This window comes from Halichondria panicea, chromosome 10, assembly GCF_963675165.1.
Source record: "Halichondria panicea chromosome 10, odHalPani1.1, whole genome shotgun sequence".
NCBI lineage: Eukaryota > Metazoa > Porifera > Demospongiae > Suberitida > Halichondriidae > Halichondria > Halichondria panicea.
This window is the reverse complement of record NC_087386.1, coordinates 1,338,704-1,355,928: the sequence shown is the minus strand read 5'-3', so window position 1 is coordinate 1,355,928 and position 17,225 is coordinate 1,338,704. Positions and strand designations below refer to the sequence as shown.

The following is a 17,225-nucleotide window of genomic DNA, read 5'->3' as shown; positions in this document are numbered from 1 at the left end:
CATTTGCAAAGCAGCTTGCCGTATTTTTATTTAAGACAACTTAAAAACGTTAAATCGAATAAATATGGGGTATGCAAAATAATGATTGGAGATGTGTTTTTGATGCATTTAGCATGCAATAATAAATCAGCTAAAGCACAACTTGAATTGTCCATATTTCTTGTCAAATCTTGTTTGAATGTCCTCCAAGCTTTTACCTTTGGTTTCAAACAAACACAACACAACAAATAGAAGAGAGACAAAATTAACGACAGAATAAGTCCACCATACGAACCACGGTTGAACAGCCTCAGCGTAACTCGCATACGTCCCGACCACAATAGCAGCCACACCCCACATCACAAAGACGGCAATTCCGTTGCCAATTCCTCGTACCTGTAACGGTAAGAGCTCTCCAAGTAGCAACCAGATCACAGGACCCCAGCCAATTGAAAAGCCGATATTATACACCACTATTGCAGTTATAGCTAATGGGGCTAGATGGGAATTGCATACTTCCATTGCTTCCGACTGAGATGAGTTTGTTGAGTTCATTGAGGAGCAAAATGAGGGATCTGTTACGTAGAAGTGTACGCCTAGCATCGTTGTCCCTAAGAAAGTTCCGATACTGCTTATAAATAGTAGAAATTTTCTGCCAACAAGGTCAACTAAGAACACTGCAATTATGTTCAGAATTAGTCTAGTACATCCGGTGCCGTAGAGAGCTATTTGTCGGAATGAGGGTACTCCAGCTGCTTGCAATATCAATGCTGAGAAGGCAACTATCGCGTTAAGACCACCAGCCTGTAGAAACACAGCTAACAATATAGCAAGGCCCATCGGTACCATCACATTCCCTTTAGTAAACTCTTTAAGTGTTTGCTTTGTCTTCAATTTTGGAGTGGATGCAATGTTCACTTTTATCATATTTAGTTCACTGCTGCTATCAAACTTTGGTCCTCTTAGAAACTTTAATACAGCGATGGCTCTGTCCTTTTGTCCGTGGGCTAGAAGCCATCTAGGTGTCTCGCAGAAGAATGGCATCAGTATTGTAAACAAAGCAACAAATCCAACGAGTATCAGCGATTGGTCAAAGTATCGGAAATCATCAATTGAACTGAGGGCATATATGAGGACCACCCCAAAACCTAAGAAAATTTGCAGCACAGATCCAATCCTTCCTCTGAACTTAGCAGGAGAGATCTCTGCAACATACACCTATAGAGTATGTGTGTGTGTGTGTGTGTGTGTGTGTGTGTGTGTGTGCGTGTGTGTGTGTGTGTGTGTGTGTGTGTGTGTGTGTGTGTGTGTGTATGTGTTTGTGTGTGTGTGTGTACGTATAGGGAACAAGGGGAACTGCATTAATGTATGAAAGGAATGCTCATTATAGAGTACAATAGACGTCACATGCAGCACAGTATAGGCCATGGTCCCATTGCAAACTGGCATGAAATAAGAGTATCACACTCAAACACACACACACACACATAATTATGATCATATGATAATTATGATTGACAGAGACATTCTGTGTAAAAAGTTGATTCATGAAAATTAATGATTGAGTCAGTTTAGGCAGTACGGAGGCATAACATTTTTCTGCCACCAAATTTTTGTTCATATCGATGTTGAATATCTTCCAAACTCTTTCCTTTCGTCTCAAAAATGCAAAATATGACAAAAAGGATTGATACAAAATTGATAATTGAATAAGTCCACCACACAAACCACGGCTGAACAGCAGCACTGTAACTCAAGTACGAGCCCACGACAATAGCAGCGAGTCCCCATGTCACAAACGTAGCAATCCCAGTTCCGATTCCTCGTACACTCAACGGCAGTAGCTCTCCAATCAATACCCAGAGAATGGGACCCCATCCTAGTGAGAAGCCAACGTTATATACAACCAATGAAACGATAGCCAATGGTGCAAAGTGAGGGTTACAAAACGATCCCTCTTGAAATGTCATCATCGTCTGATTCAGTGATGTCATATTATTAGCTGTGTCGAGCACGCAAAATGATGGTCCTGTTATATAGAAATGCACTCCCAGCATTGTAGTCCCGATGAACATTCCGACACCACTAGCCACCAGTAGAACTTTCCTACCAAGTAGATCAGCTATGAAGACAACAGTAAAGTTAGTCACAAGCCTTGCACATGCTGTACCGTACACTGACACCTCCCTGAACTGTTGCACTCCAGCCTCACGCAGAATAGTCGCTGAGAAAGCATTGATCGACTCCAAACCACTACATACTCTAAAAAAGACAAGCAACAGCACTAGACCTTGTGGAATCAAAATATCCCATTTGCTGAACTCTTTTAAAAGGTGCTTGACTCCCACTAATTTCTTTTTGTGCTTGATGCTAACTTGAATCATTTCCAGCTCTTCTTTAAAGTCATACTTTGGTCCCCGTAGGAACTTAATGACAGCAATTCCTCTCTTCTTCAGTCCATGAGCAAACAGCCATCTTGGAGTTTCACAGAAGAACACCATTGAGACAGTGAACAACAGTATAAAGGCAACCAGTATAAGCGAGGTGTCATAGTAACGAATATTGTCAAAGGAGCTAAGAGTGTAAACAGTTAGTATTCCGAGCACGAGAAACAGCTGTATTATCGAGCCAATCATCCCTCGTTGCTTGCTCGGGGCAATCTCCACAACGTACACCTTGGACAGGAAAATAACAGGCCAGGAGGTGAAGCCATTGAAAGGTGAGGTACTTATAAACACACTTTTGATTTTGTTTTAGTGGGGAGCCATTATGAAATGAAAAGTGCATTACAACAAGAGCTCATGCTTTTGTAATAACATCCCATATATTGTTTATAAGAAGCCACAAGCAAAGTTTACAGGAAGAAGGAAGTATAGGTTCATGTGAAGCTAAAGTATGCCACCAGCAATTAACTAAATAGTCAATTAATATCACTCACCACGACGGCAAGGGAGGACCATCCCAGTCCAACACCACTGAAGAAGCGTCCAATCAAAAGGATGGTTTTGAATACCACTGGATCGCTAGCAAATCGAGCATAGGTAATCATCAAGTAGCCAATGAGGTAAGGAATACTGACCAACATCAAGGCTGGCTTTCGTCCCATTCTGTCCGATATCCATCCAGCTATGGGTCCTCCAAATACGGCTCCAATGTAGCCCAGAGCCTGCACATACATATTTATTGTAAATACTTGACTACAATCATTCGAACCAAAAATGCATGAGATATGCCCGCAAATATTTCGGTCAAATGAAAGGGACATATTTATATCACCTATTGCTCACCCCAAACAGATCGGCTTGTTCCCTGGTCAGCTTATACTCTAGTCTCTCTTCGAGATCGGTGAGGTCCAATAGAGCTCCTGATGGAAAACCCAGTGTGCAGCCAACCAGCAGGAATGGTATGCAAGCAACAATCGCTGATAGCACTGTCGTCCATAATCGCTGACGAACTTTCTTTAATTTCGGATCATTTACAGGCACAATTTCAGTGGCTATTTCGTCTTGTTTTGAATCAATTTCATTAATGTATGAGAGCTCTATTTGTTGTTCTTCAGGATCAGATGATTTGTCTGTAGGTAAGGGGTTTATTGGACCGAGAGAAGCTATGGCCATGGATCTATCTATTGGAGGCTGAGAGAGAGTCACTTGATCCTGAGAACTGTTGTGAGCTCCAACAGAGTCTTGGACATTCTCTGCTCCTGACATGACTTCTCAGCTTTGATCAGAAGAGTAGTTGCTTCACCTCGTTGCTTCACTACCGACATGAGAGGACCCATGTGTATTCTACAGTGACCATAAAACCACATCCTGTTGAGCTAGCTTTGTGTTGTTGAGGGAAAACCCCTCTATAAAATGCATATGTAGGGGAGGGGCTCAACTGTTGTTGCAAACCTATTATACTCCCCTAAAAAAGATCCATAAAACACTGACTATACGAACTACAAAATGCCTCTCTGGGGTAAGTTTTAGGCAGCCAGTCTCTAGACTATTACTATGTACAATAATAATATAAAAGTTACTCTGAATTTAATATCTACCTTGCTTTTGTTCGTGTAGAAGCAACATTCAAGAAGGGCCAGCAGCACATAATAACATTTCCCAGGCCCATGACACTGACAGGAGCACTACTATGTATCGATAATCCAAACAAGATCAACTTTGACTGCAATATCGAGATCCACGTCATGGAAGGCGAGGGTGAAAAAGATGCAATTGTGGGAGTAGTCGGGGGATCGGCCAGCGGCACTACCCTGCCTGTACAGAAGATGGGGTTGAATAAGAGCCTTCCACACAGTGTACCACTCACGTTCTACACCAAGGTGGTTCCTGTTCCAGGCCAGAAAGGAAAAGGATTGAAAAGTCTCAGGGATGCTGATTTTAAAGTACAAGTTTCTGGATTCTCTGACTAACTGTATATATGTAGCTATAATTATATAGTTCTGGCTTTGTGCATTTTGATAGTAGACCCCCTTCATTTTTGTTTAGATGTAGGAAATTAAATACAACATTACGGTTTGCCATAATTTTTATGATGAGTGGAGTCATAATCATTAAATGATCTGGGCAACAATAATTTGCAAAAGACTGCATAATTATACATACCTGTACATACATACACTCAATGAATTATCTGATACTTTGATCCTTTTAAATTTGTGAGTATGGGTATGCTTTTCTGAGGGTTATGTGGGCATGGTTTTGTGATGGTCACTTTCTACACTGTCACATTTTTGGGTCCGGCCTGCAGCCCATCTAAATGTACACGTGCTAATTTTGTTAATTACACACCGTTATAACGGAGTTACAGTACAGTATAGAGTAGGTATGCAGACAATTAGAAAGCTGTAACTTCTGTACAAGCTATACGACAGTATGAATTTTGAGTATTCTATAAGCAAGGGGATCTACAGCTGGTTATAAGGGTGGATCAGAGGGAGGGGCTCATCCCCCCTTCAGTTCTGTAACGACTCTTATGACTAGATGAGAACAACTCTTTTTTAATCTTCCCATGTACAGCTATAAAGGGGGGGATTAGAAAGCAAAAAAATACATTCTTAGCAAATGTGACACAAACGTATCATCCAAGTAGTCTCGAATACCCGCCTCAACCTAAAAGCTTGAGGTTTTAGGTTGAGGCGGGTATTCGAGACTATCCTCCAAGCTAAACAATGATGTAATTCATAATTATACTTCTACGAATCCTGCCAGTCAGGAATGCTGAGTGCTAACCACAGCATCCTCAATTATACAACACCACCCACATTTCCTATAATTATGGTACTTCAAACCAGCATCCTCGATTATTGCTGCACTTCCTTCCTATTGGGAAAAACTGTGTGTGCCTATTTTACACAATTACAATGCAGGCTCTCATGCTGTTAGTGCATATAAATAGACACCAGATCAGATAAGAATTATAAGAGTCTCTATACTCATATTCAGCACAGATGGATTTTAGCAACCAGCTCAGCTCAGCATCAGCAACGACAGCAGGAAAGATTAGCACTATGGAATATCCTGGCAGAATGTGGAGTAAGTTTTCTACCCTCCCTCCCCCCGTTAAACTATAATTATATTACAATGACAATGTCATATAGACTATAACTATAGTTCATGCTATAATATCACATGTTTCTTTTTACACTATTTAAGTATTATTTAGAACACACCTAGCCAAGTTTAATCTGCGTGCCGAGGGTGGCCTCGAGGTTAACGTGTTGCTCGAGGCCCAGCCGAGTGCATTACGTAACCGAGAGGCCATCCAAGTGCACAGCATTAAAACACGTGACTTGGCTAGGTGTGTTCTAGTGCTGTCACGTGAGCTCTAGCCTCGTGGAGCATTAAAACACGTGACTTGGCTAGACGTGTTCTAGTGCTGACACGTGAGCTCTGGCCTCGTGGCAGCTAGATTTAGCTTAGCCTCGGTCCCAGGCCGATTTTTTTTTAATAGCGACCTAGCGTTCAATTGGAGACGGATCGGCCGGGGGTCGAGGCTAGATTTAGCTATACAGTTGCTGGTGGCTAGCTAGCTAGCTAGACGTAATAGCAAGTTTTAGTAGGTTTGTAGATCCAGTAACTGATGCAAAGGAGAAGGAGATACGATCTAAAGCTATCTGGACTGACTGGGCATGTTTTCGACTTATTTCTCCTGCTGACCAACAGTCCCGATCCCACTACTGGATATGCCTCCAGCTGATCTGGCTTACTGGATGGGAAACTTTGTGCGCAAACTATATGGCAATGAGTATCTGGTTTGCTCTTTTGGAAAGCTATGATATTCGAAGCACCTTTGATGAAACGATTATATGGATCTGGCTTAGGTACAGGTATGTACATCTTCGAAGCAAGCTGAGCCTATTTCTCCAGACGAAAAAGCGATGCTATGGTCAAGTCAGCAATTTGGTACACATGAAACAAGTTGAAACAATAACATTAACTTTCTAATACTTTTCAGCTTTGCTTGTGTACATATTCAATCTGCTTGTATTATTATTATAATTATGATGACATTCAGATTCAATCTGCTTGTATTAAGATAGGGTTTCCACACAAAAATCTGATCTCTGCAAAATGGTATTTTGAGTGATTGTGCATACAAAGCAACTAAAATAAAGCAGGCAGCCAAAATTTCACGTTGAAATATCTTTTTTTTCTTGCACAATAGCAGCCGTAAACTCTCACCACAACTATGCGCTTGCATGCAATATTTCCACTCTAAACAAAGCACACTTCAAAGTTAAATTTCAAAACTATTGTTGAAGCATAGATAAAGAAATTTTGTGCTGCAATTCTACACTTCAAGGTAAGTAGTTTAGAGCAGAATTGAACCAATTGTATATAGTTGTCAAAGCCTGGTGTATTTTTTACAACTACAACCAAAAATTGGAATTTTGTTTTGATGCTGCCAAAATGGAAATGTCAGTGCATTTGCTTTCCTCACCGTATTTTTGTGAAGTAGATTGGTGCATGTATCTATGATAATAATTAAAAGGAGAATTGTCCCATGTAACCACCAAACTACATCCGATGTATTTTTAGTTTTATTTATTTTTCAATATTTAACTAGATTCTACTCCGTAACAAAGTAAAAAACATTACAAAATGTCATATGTATTATACACAGGCTGTTGAGTCAACAGAAGCCCTCCCCTCAATGTCTGAAATGAAAATTTCAGCCACCTATATATAAGGTGATAATTTAATATATACTATACTGTATTATAAGTATGCAACTCTAAGTCTTAGATTCACATTTTTGTTGTTTCTCACTGCAGTGCGTGGCCTTGTTAACAACAACAGGTGAACAATTTGTCCAAAAACTAAGAACTGCTCTTGGATTAAATCAAGTTTCAAGGCGCTGAAGAAAACTACTTGGTCTCTATGCATATATAGATCTACTCTATCTATGGTCTATGCATGGTATAATTAATGGAACAGTTATAAGCCAACTTTTCAACAAAAACACATGCACTGCATTAATGATGAGAACAGAAAGTGTGCTATTTTGACCTAACCATTGACTTTTTTACTGGAGAAATAACTTTGAAAAATAAAATTATTATTGTCAGAATACTGTGAACAATAACGCAATCTTAAAGTCAGAAGAGACTACATAGAAATGTGTGTAGTATACATGCAATTGTTGTATTAAGTGTTCACTCCTGTTATAGGGTCCTTTAAAATGTCACAAATGCCATCAACGTCTATACTTGTGACGACTCTTCCAGCTCCGTTTTTACCTCTCTAAACTTAGTTCTTAGTTTTTGGACCCGACAAGTTCCACCAAATTGTTCACCTGTTGTTGTAGTTCATATACAAGGCCACTGCAGTGAGGAACACAAAGTTTGTGAATCTAACTTGCATATTATACAGTAGTATAATTATAGTAAACATCTATAGAATCGTCTCCTTGGCCTTGGGTGGCTGAAATTTTCAATTCAGACATTGAGGGGAGGGCTTCTGTTGACTCAACAGCCTGTGTACATGATGATCACTGACATTTCGTAATGTTTATTACTTTGTTACGGAGTAGAATCTAGTTAAATATTGAAATAAACAACTAAAAATACATCGGATGTAGTTTGGTGGTTACATGGGACAATTCTCCTTTTAATTATTATCATAGATACATGCACCAATCTACTTCACAAAAATACGGTGAGGAAAGCAAATGCACTGACATTTCCATTTTGGCAGTATCAAAACAAAATTCCAATTTTTGGTTGTAGTTGTAAAAAATACATCAGGCTTTGACAACTAAATACAATTGGTTCAATTCTGCTCTAAACTACTTACCTTGAAGTGTAGAATTGCAGCACAAAATTTCTTTATCTATGCTTCAACAATAGTTTTGAAATTTAACTTTGAAGTGTGCTTTGTTTAGAGTGGAAATATTGCATGCAAGTGCATAGTTGTGGTGAGAGTTTACGGCTGATATTGTGCAAGAAAAAAAAGATATTTCAACGTGAAATTTTGGCTGCCTGCTTTATTTTAGTTGCTTTGTATGCACAATCACTCAAAATACCATTTTGCAGAGATTAGATTTTTTGTGTGGAAACCCTAATTATGATTGTTTGATAAAAAGTGTGTATTAACAAACCAACTTAATCCACACTTATATAACAACTTAAAGCATTAAGTGTGGATTAAGATATTTAATCCATGGTCACCTGACCAATTTCAGATAAGCTGATTGGCTGGAGATCATATGATCAGCACTAATAGGTGTTCGACTGCAAAAAGATCAACAGTACACTAGACAGTACATGTGTCAAGTGCAATGCTCTGCTTGGACAGTTTGGGTCCCCGTTGTTTTTGTGACTGTATCATTGAAGTACATGTTGTCGAGAATGGAACTGACCACTTAATTGGAGTACTTGCTGGTCTTGGTAATTGTCATACAAATCCTGCATTGCAGTGCAATATCAACATCAAGTTTGACCCTTCTCGACCAGTCAACTTCTGTGAGGACTGCTTCTATGCCATTCAATAAAATATCAGCGGGAATTGGCGGTGGACCCATCAGACTCTCAAAGGCTTCATTAGCTGTACAACTTGTAGGCTATTTTGACTAACATAATATTGCACTCAGTTGTGTGTTTTCAAGTATTTCTTTTTTGTACGACAATGATAATGCATGGCGATGCAGTATACTATACCTCTAATAAAAAATACTTAGTGTTGGTTTCATTCAGGATATGGCAGCATTACATATATGTATATACACCAAGTGACTATATATAGAGTGCATGCATGTATTTTGTCTCGTAAGTTGTTTAAGCTACAGCTATATTGTGCAGCCCTTACAACTACTTGCACAGTATAGTAGATCTATATCAGCACAATTACGTATATATCTCGGTATGGCTGCTGTATTAATGAGTCTATGGCTGATCAGAGCTTTGCCATTACTCATGACGATGTGGATGGTTGACTCCCAGAATGGTGATTTGGTATCATTATATATTCAAGATTGTGTATAATTATTTATAAGAGATTTTAGCATGAAGTCATAATGTACCACCTGCATGTGAACTGCATGCATATCATTATACTGGCTGTATAACTGTTTACTATTCCATGCAGGTGTGTCCATCAGGTTCATGGGGCAAGAACTGACTCCTGGTATCAGCCAAGTTTGTCTGAGTCACATTGGAGAGCAGCTATCACGAGCTAATGCATCAGATGGACCAGACACAGTGGAGGGTACTGCCCTGGTGTGTGTCACTAACAATCCCAACTGTTGCAGGCCAGTGGACCATCCTAATACCGGGGCAGTCGGAGAGTGGACAATAAATGGATTTACAGCACCACGTATGAATGCAAAACCACTAGCTCGCGTCTATAGTAATCGAGGTACTGGTCTGGTGCGAATCAATTATCGACCTAGTGTTGAAGGCATGAGTGTGACTGGACAATACTGCTGCACAATACCTGATATGAGCGGTGTCTTCCAGATACTCTGTGTTGAGGTTAACAGTGAGCCATATCTATTAAACAGACCATTGAAAACATATTCTTTCTCTTCTCTTTCCTACACATAGATGACACAATGTGCAACTTAAGTGTTAGCACTACTACTAACCAACTCCCACTTACTACCACCTCGAATGATGGTAAGTCTAATCAATCAATCAATACTTTCCCCTGTCCCATCCCTGACTATAATTATACTTAGGGCTACCTTAATATTAGCTCTCAGTTCTCAGTTGCTAGTTGGCATGCACCTCGATTAAAAACTCCTTTATCCCAGGTACGACCACACTCATTACCACTGGCCCTCCAGATACGACCACACTTATTGTCAATCCCACCACAGATGGTAACCAACTCCCACCTGTAACAGGTACGTACTTACATGCATGCATGAAAGGTTCAAATTGTAAAAAATATTTTGCCTTCAACCATATCACTCAATCAAAGCTAAAAGAAATCTAACAACCATTATGGCATAAACCAGCAGTAATTCATGCTATTGTTATAAATGTACTTTCACTAGCTATCTTTCTTGATGTAACTCCAGCTTCTGCTAACGAATCACCTGCCACGTTCATACTGGCTGGAATTGTGGCAATATCAGGTCTCCTTAATCTACTCCTAATTATCCTCGTTATACTCCTGTTCTACAAGTACAAGAGAGCCAAACAATCACATGATGTAATGGGAACACATGATATAGTACAAGCGATTGCTACGGACATTGATCTGAGTGATAACCAGGCATATGGGAAAGCTAGAGAAGCTCCAGACAAGGCAATGCCACAGGAGGCTGGACAAACTACTGAACTGTATGATTACATACCAAATACCCTATTCCAAGGCCACCCTCCAGGTGCTCAAACGAGTGCTATGGACGACAGTAAAGGAGTTGGCTCACACTTTTGAATGCTATGCATATGTTTAGCAAATTCACAGTTTTTAGTGACCACATTATTATGATGTGGATTCAATGTGATATTCATCACCTTTTAATTATGTACATACATGTGTTTATGCATCCATGACAAATGTTTACACAAACACTTGAGAAATGAGGGCGAGGCTATAATAATAAATTAGGTATTAGAGAGACTGCATTAGAAATGAAGCTCAATATAAAGATTCATTTCTTGCTGTTGTGTGTCATCCTAGCAAGTGTTAAAGGTTAGTAATAAATCAAATTAGTCATTTACATACATTATCATTACATTACTTTCATTGCAGGAGAGATTATTCGTCCAAATGAACATACTCTACCAAATGGTATTACATCACTGAGTGGGTCTGATGCTAATGGAGGCTGCCCTCAAGAGTGTGTAGATAATGGGAATGTCCTGGTAATGTACCAACCAACTCAACTCTCATCGATGGGGTGTGTCCCACTAGTGTGGACACCACTGAGCCAACTTGGGCGAGAGATTTCTTTACTATCAGTAGAAATGGGGACACTCAAATAAGAATTGGATTTAACTGGAATACTGGATTCATGCCCAGAGGAGTTGAACTGAAACTGTTTAACTGTGCACCACTGACTACTGACATTCGTACCATCAATGTGTGGGGGTCCATCAACTACCCAACCTTCGATCCTACATTCCTAGTAGGAAGTTATGTAACAAATGGAGATGATCTGAACTGTAATTCTGTGACAACAACTGTTATTCAAGCAAATGCAAATTTGAATTTCAGAAACTATTTCATTGAGTTGGAATTCGAACAAGGAGACAGTAACACTGACATCTACATAGCTGAGGCTAGATTCAGTGACACAACTATTACCATCCCCTCATCTCCTCTATCACCAGCTGTCACCTCAACTAACACCGATGCCCACACCTACAGCTACACCTATAGGCTTCACTGACCCCTCAACTGACCCCCCACCTGGATCAAGTGACCCCCAGCTGGGTGCAATCGTTGGTCCACTAGTTGGAGTGATTGTTGTACTCATTCTCATTATAGTTATTGTTTTACTATGGAAACAGAAAAGAAATGCAGAAAGAACAGACCACATTCAAACAAACAATCTTACTAATCGCTCCTTTGCAATCGACTCAGAAAACATTGATTTGAAAACAAACCAGGCTGCATGGAGAAACAGCTGCAACTGTTGCTAACCTGGTTGCTAACCCTTCTTACGAGAGTGTGCCTCCACCCATTGCCCAACAGAGTGTAGAGTATGACTACATTCCTGACCTACTCCATGGCAACATGCCGGCTAGTAACAGTGAAGATGGGACTGAGGACAGTAACGATAGACTTACTTCTGTAGTGTATGAGAAAATACCGTCCTAGCTAGCTTAAGTACTTTGTAAAAAACAAGTGCTTGTATGTTTTTATGGTAGACCATTCACAATAGCAGTTTGTTTTGTTAGAGTGTACAACATACCTCCATTGTCAATAGTTAAGTTTTACACACGCGTATAAATGTCGCTTTCAAGAGCTTAATTAGAACTATACATATTGCTTAGCCTCATTTCCAGGCCGATTTTTCTTTAATAGTTGGCGACTTAGCGTTATTTTAGAGATAACTCAGCTGGAACAAGGCTACGTATTGCTCTCAGTAGCATTGTATTGCATTGATATAGTGCAGTACGTGTAATATCAATATCAAGTGGACCCTTCTTGACCTGTCAACTTCTACTATGTGAGGACTGCTTCTATACCATATCAAACCTCGAGATCATCCTCACTTATCTGATGCCTCGGGGAACTGGGGCTACATGCGGCGTCTTCTGAAAGGACCGCTGGTTTCAACATCAATGGTCCCACAATACAGTGGTAAGTAACCCTGTTAAGTGTTGCAATTGTGTATTTTCAGTACCGTATAGCGGAAAATATTTGCATTTACTGCTACCTCCAAAAATTCCGCTAAATGGTTTGTACCCTTCCCCTTGCATCTAAACAATAGTGATTCATGGTTAATAGTTTCCTGTTTAAATTTTGGTAGGATGTGGAACAATCAATGTGGTGTATAATTATGCCAAGTGACTGTTAAAAGAAGAGTGGCAAACAATTCCAAGAATTTCAAGTAGCTACATGTACGGCACAGCTGTTACCACAGTATAGTGCCAGTTACGTGCATTCTTACTAGCTGAGTGCATTTAGCCATGGCTGCTGTAATGAGTCTATGGTTGATCAGAGTTTTACTACTTCTCATGACGATGTGGATGGTCAACTCCCAGAATGGTATGTTTGGTATCCGATACTCATGCATGTATCAATAAATTAAGGTTGTATACTCTAGATCTACATGCATGTATCAAGGGCGTATACTCTAGATCTACATGCATGTGTCAAGGGCGTATACTCTAGATCTATATGCATGTTTCAAGGGCGTATACTCTAGATCTACATGCATGTGTCAAGGGCGTATACTCTAGATCTACATGCATGTGTCAAGGGCGTATACTCTAGATCTACATGCATGTGTCAAGGGCGTATACTCTAGATCTACATGCATGTGTCAAGGGCGTATACTCTAGATCTACATGCATGTGTCAAGGGCGTATACTCTAGATCTACATGCATGTGTCAAGGGCGTATACTCTAGATCTACATGCATGTGTCAAGGGCGTATACTCTAGATCTACATGCATGTGTCAAGGGCGTATACTCTAGATCTACATGCATGTGTCAAGGGCGTATACTCTAGATCTACATGCATGTGTCAAGGGCGTATACTCTAGATTTACATGCATGTGTCAAGGGCGTATACTCTAGATCTACATGCATGTGTCAAGGGCGTATACTCTAGATCTACATGCATGTATCAAGGGCGTATACTCTAGATCTACATGCATGTGTCAAGGGCGTATACTCTAGATTTACATGCATGTGTCAAGGGCGTATACTCTAGATCTACATGCATGTGTCAAGGGCGTATACTCTAGATCTACATGCATGTATCAAGGGCGTATACTCTAGATCTACATGCATGTGTCAAGGGCGTATACTCTAGATTTACATGCATGTGTCAAGGGCGTATACTCTAGATCTACATGCATGTGTCAATTAAGGGCGTATACTCTAGATCTACATGCATGTATCAAGGGCGTATACTCTATAGATCTACATGCATGTGTCAAGGGCGTATACTCTAGATCTACATGCATGTGTCAAGGGCGTATACTCTAGATCTACATGCATGTGTCAAGGTTGTATACTCTAGATTTACATGCATGTGTCAAGGTTGTATACGCCCTTGCAAGTATGTAGGATTTTAGCATACAGTCATAAAATTGCGTATCATACCCTCCCCACCCCCCCCCCCGGTATGAGTGATGTGACTGTTAGTGGAATAGACTGGCTCCAGCTAGCTGTTCAATACTATAAGGTCTTGTTTGGATATCTATATTCTTTAAAGAATTTGCCCAATGTGGTTTCCAAATACTAAGGGGTGATTAGCATTCGACAATTGTGACTGCGCCCCAATGGCCATAGTGAAGCGGAGGTCGTTGATATAGCAGAAGGTCTGGGGGTCCCCCCAAAATACATTTGTGGGGTTACTTTGCACAAGAATAATGTCCTCAGTGAACTTTGAGGAAAAAAATTAGTGGCAATTAACTTAAATGTTGCTGAAACCCTTAACCCTATATCAATCAGGGTTCTCATCTACTGGGGGGGGGGGGCAGGGGTGAACCTTCCCCCCAAAATGTTGGACATCATTACGTTAGTACTACATGGCATCATCACATATACCGTCCTATTATGTAACTAGATATATGTGATGCACTATTGCACTAGAATGCAATAGATAGGGGGTGTGGTTAACACATATGGGACTGGCCAAACATTTTGCAGCATGCTTACGCGTGCCCAAACCTTCCCTCCAAACGGCCTAGACGAAACCCTGTATATATACCATAGTCAAACCTTAACAGGGATGATTTTGGTGAAAATCGCCTCCTTGGGTGATATCAAGGGGCTTATATAGAGAAGAGGGCATGCAACTCAGGGTTAATGCTTGACTTTTGCACACCAGCCTGTGCACGGAACATGTGACATTGTTCAATGTACCAAAACTGGTAGATCTACAACATAATTATGATTGTCGTTATTTATCCATGGACTAAGCAAACACATTGTCATTGTATATACACAGGAGTGTATGAATATGCACCCCTGGTATACCTTATTGTTACTATTATAAACGGGTACAATGTACTAATTTTAGCGAATTTTAGCGAATTTGTAATTAACGCTAAATTAAGTACGCGCTAATAATAGAACACAATAGAAATAATTTTTTTTCTAATCATGTACTTTTTATAATGTAATGTACTTTTGAGAGTACTAAGCAAGCTAGCCCTTTTTTCATCTGTATCTGACTCCAAACTTTCCATTCAACCTTAAAACTCATACTTGTACCTACAGATATTATTGTGGTAATGAATTTGCTACAAATCCGCCAAAATTAGTACAATAGAACCTCGATTATCCGGCTTGACAGTTTCTTTTTAGAAAATGGACGTGTCCCTCAAATGCGCATGCGTGTTGCAGTTGTTACCATGGAGACATGCCTGCTTATTTTCTGCGCATGCGCAGACAACCATGTGGCACTGCTGTTTATAATAAAGTGGGTGGATCAAGACGTGGTTTATCTATTCGATTATCCGGCATATTCACTTATCCGGCTTGCCTCTGGAACCAAGGTGTCCGGATAATCGAGGTTCTACTGTACCTGAAAAACAGAAAAAATCTGAAAACGCTAAAATTACTACCTATCTAAGAATAGGTAGATGTGCAAGTTATGTTAAGCGGGTGATTTACAGGTGTAAGTATATACCAACTGGTGACAGAACATTTCAGCGGGTGGAAAATCACCTGCTAACCCATACTGAAATGAAGACTAAGACTATGTCATTCCATATACAAGTGTGTCCCTCAGGTTGATGGGGGTGGAACTGACTAGCGGTATCAGTCAAGTTTGTCTGAGTGACATCGGAGAGCAGCTAACACAAGATATATATAATCAATCAGATGGAATACCAGACACTGTGGAGGGTACTGCTCTGGTGTGTGTCACTAACAACCGCAACTGTTGTAGGCCAGTGGACAATCCTAATGGAGGGGTAGTCGGAGATTGGACAATAAATGGATTTCAAGCACCTAGTTTTTTTGGAAACCCACGACCTCGAATCTATAGGAATCGAGGTACTGGTCTGGTACGTATCAATTATCGACCTAGTGCTGAAGGAGCCGACCCACCTCTGGTATTGACTGGAGAATACTGCTGCACAATACCTGATATGAGCGGTGTCATGCAGACACTCTGTGTTGAAGTTAACAGTGAGCCATATCTATTAAACAAATCATTGCGAATATTTATTCACTCTTCCTACACATATAGATGACACAATGTGCAACTCAGGTGTTAGTACTACTACTAACCAACTCCCACCTGTAACGTTAACACGTACGTACTTACTGAAATGAAAGCTTCATAATAATTACGTACAAATTAGCTCTAACAATATAATTATACCTTTAACCATAATTATCTTTCAATCAAATTTGGTTTAAAAAGAAATAACACCATTATGGCATAAACCAGCAGTAATGCTATTGTTATAAATGTACTTTCACTACCATTCTTGATATGCATGATCCTATACAAACACTTACAGGGGAATCACCTGCCACGTTCATACTGGCTGGAATTGTGGCAATACTGAGTATCATAATAATTAGCCTCGTTATACTCCTGTTCTACAAGCACAAGAGAGCCAAACAATCACATGATGTAATGGGAACACAAAATGTTGTAAAAGCGATTGCTATGGACATTGATCTGAGTGATAACCAGGCGTATGGGAAAGCTAGAGAAGCTCCAGACGAGGCAATGCCACAAGATGGGCAAACTACTGAACTGTATGAATACCCTATTCCAAGGCCACCCTCCAGGTGCTCAAACGAGTGCTATGGACAACAGTGAAGGAGTTGTGTCCAGTGAGGTGTACCAGGAAATGTCATGACTGACTCACACTTTTAAGTGCTATGCATACTATTCACTGTTTTTGTGAACTTGATGTGGATTCAATTGTCATAATTATTATATGTATGTACGTAGATGCATCCACATGCACAGTACCAATGTTTACAGTTTACAGTTCACAGTACCTAGTTATAAGAATTAATGTTTAGAAAGAGACAGCATTAGGATCGATGCCACCAAAAACATGAAGCTCAATATAAGGATTCATTTCTTGCTGTATGTCGTCCTAACAAGTGTTAAAGGTTATTAGTCATCCATACAATAGT

General features: G+C 40.0%; 3 protein-coding genes and 1 long non-coding RNA gene across 8 annotated transcripts; 2 read left to right on the top strand and 2 right to left on the bottom strand.

Annotated features, from left to right (window-relative positions):
* Positions 1-78: 78 nt before the first annotated feature.
* LOC135343229 (solute carrier family 2, facilitated glucose transporter member 8-like) lies at positions 79-3,806 on the bottom strand. Of its 2 annotated transcripts, none has more exons than XM_064540222.1 (3): positions 3,267-3,806; positions 2,918-3,145; positions 79-1,197 (listed from the first exon to the last, which is right to left on the bottom strand). In XM_064540222.1, the coding sequence occupies exons 1-3, from the start codon at positions 3,687-3,689 to the stop codon at positions 127-129; spliced, it is 1,722 nt and encodes a 573-aa protein (XP_064396292.1). In that variant the 5' UTR covers positions 3,690-3,806; the 3' UTR covers positions 79-126. The 2 variants fall into 2 exon arrangements, with proteins under 2 accessions (XP_064396292.1, XP_064396291.1); XM_064540221.1 differs by lacking the exon at positions 79-1,197 and adding an exon at positions 1,423-2,654 and having other exon boundaries at positions 3,267-3,802.
* Positions 3,807-3,820: 14 nt separating this feature from the next.
* LOC135343230 (uncharacterized) lies at positions 3,821-4,542 on the top strand. The gene is made up of 2 exons (XM_064540223.1): positions 3,821-3,942; positions 4,041-4,542. Exons 1-2 carry the CDS (start codon positions 3,930-3,932, stop codon positions 4,391-4,393), a joined length of 366 nt encoding a protein of 121 aa, XP_064396293.1. The 5' UTR covers positions 3,821-3,929; the 3' UTR covers positions 4,394-4,542.
* A 742-nt stretch (positions 4,543-5,284) lies between these two features.
* Positions 5,285-17,221, top strand: LOC135343221 (uncharacterized). 4 transcript variants are annotated; one of them, XM_064540212.1, is made up of 7 exons: positions 5,285-5,516; positions 8,668-9,428; positions 9,570-9,962; positions 10,028-10,099; positions 10,237-10,329; positions 10,507-10,815; positions 16,869-17,221. In XM_064540212.1, the coding sequence occupies exons 2-7, from the start codon at positions 9,233-9,235 to the stop codon at positions 16,937-16,939; spliced, it is 1,134 nt and encodes a 377-aa protein (XP_064396282.1). In that variant the 5' UTR covers positions 5,285-5,516; positions 8,668-9,232; the 3' UTR covers positions 16,940-17,221. The 4 variants fall into 4 exon arrangements, 2 of the variants coding, with proteins under 2 accessions (XP_064396282.1, XP_064396283.1); XM_064540213.1 differs by lacking the exon at positions 8,668-9,428 and having other exon boundaries at positions 16,869-17,074; XR_010397104.1 differs by lacking the exons at positions 8,668-9,428; positions 9,570-9,962; positions 10,028-10,099; ... (1 more) ...; positions 10,507-10,815; positions 16,869-17,221 and adding exons at positions 7,108-7,174; positions 7,259-7,554 and having other exon boundaries at positions 5,349-5,516.
* LOC135343228 (uncharacterized) lies at positions 7,522-8,719 on the bottom strand. Its single transcript, XR_010397105.1, has 2 exons — positions 8,280-8,719; positions 7,522-7,807 (listed from the first exon to the last, which is right to left on the bottom strand). It is a non-coding gene; the product is annotated as an uncharacterized LOC135343228 (long non-coding RNA).
* Positions 17,222-17,225: the final 4 nt, after the last annotated feature.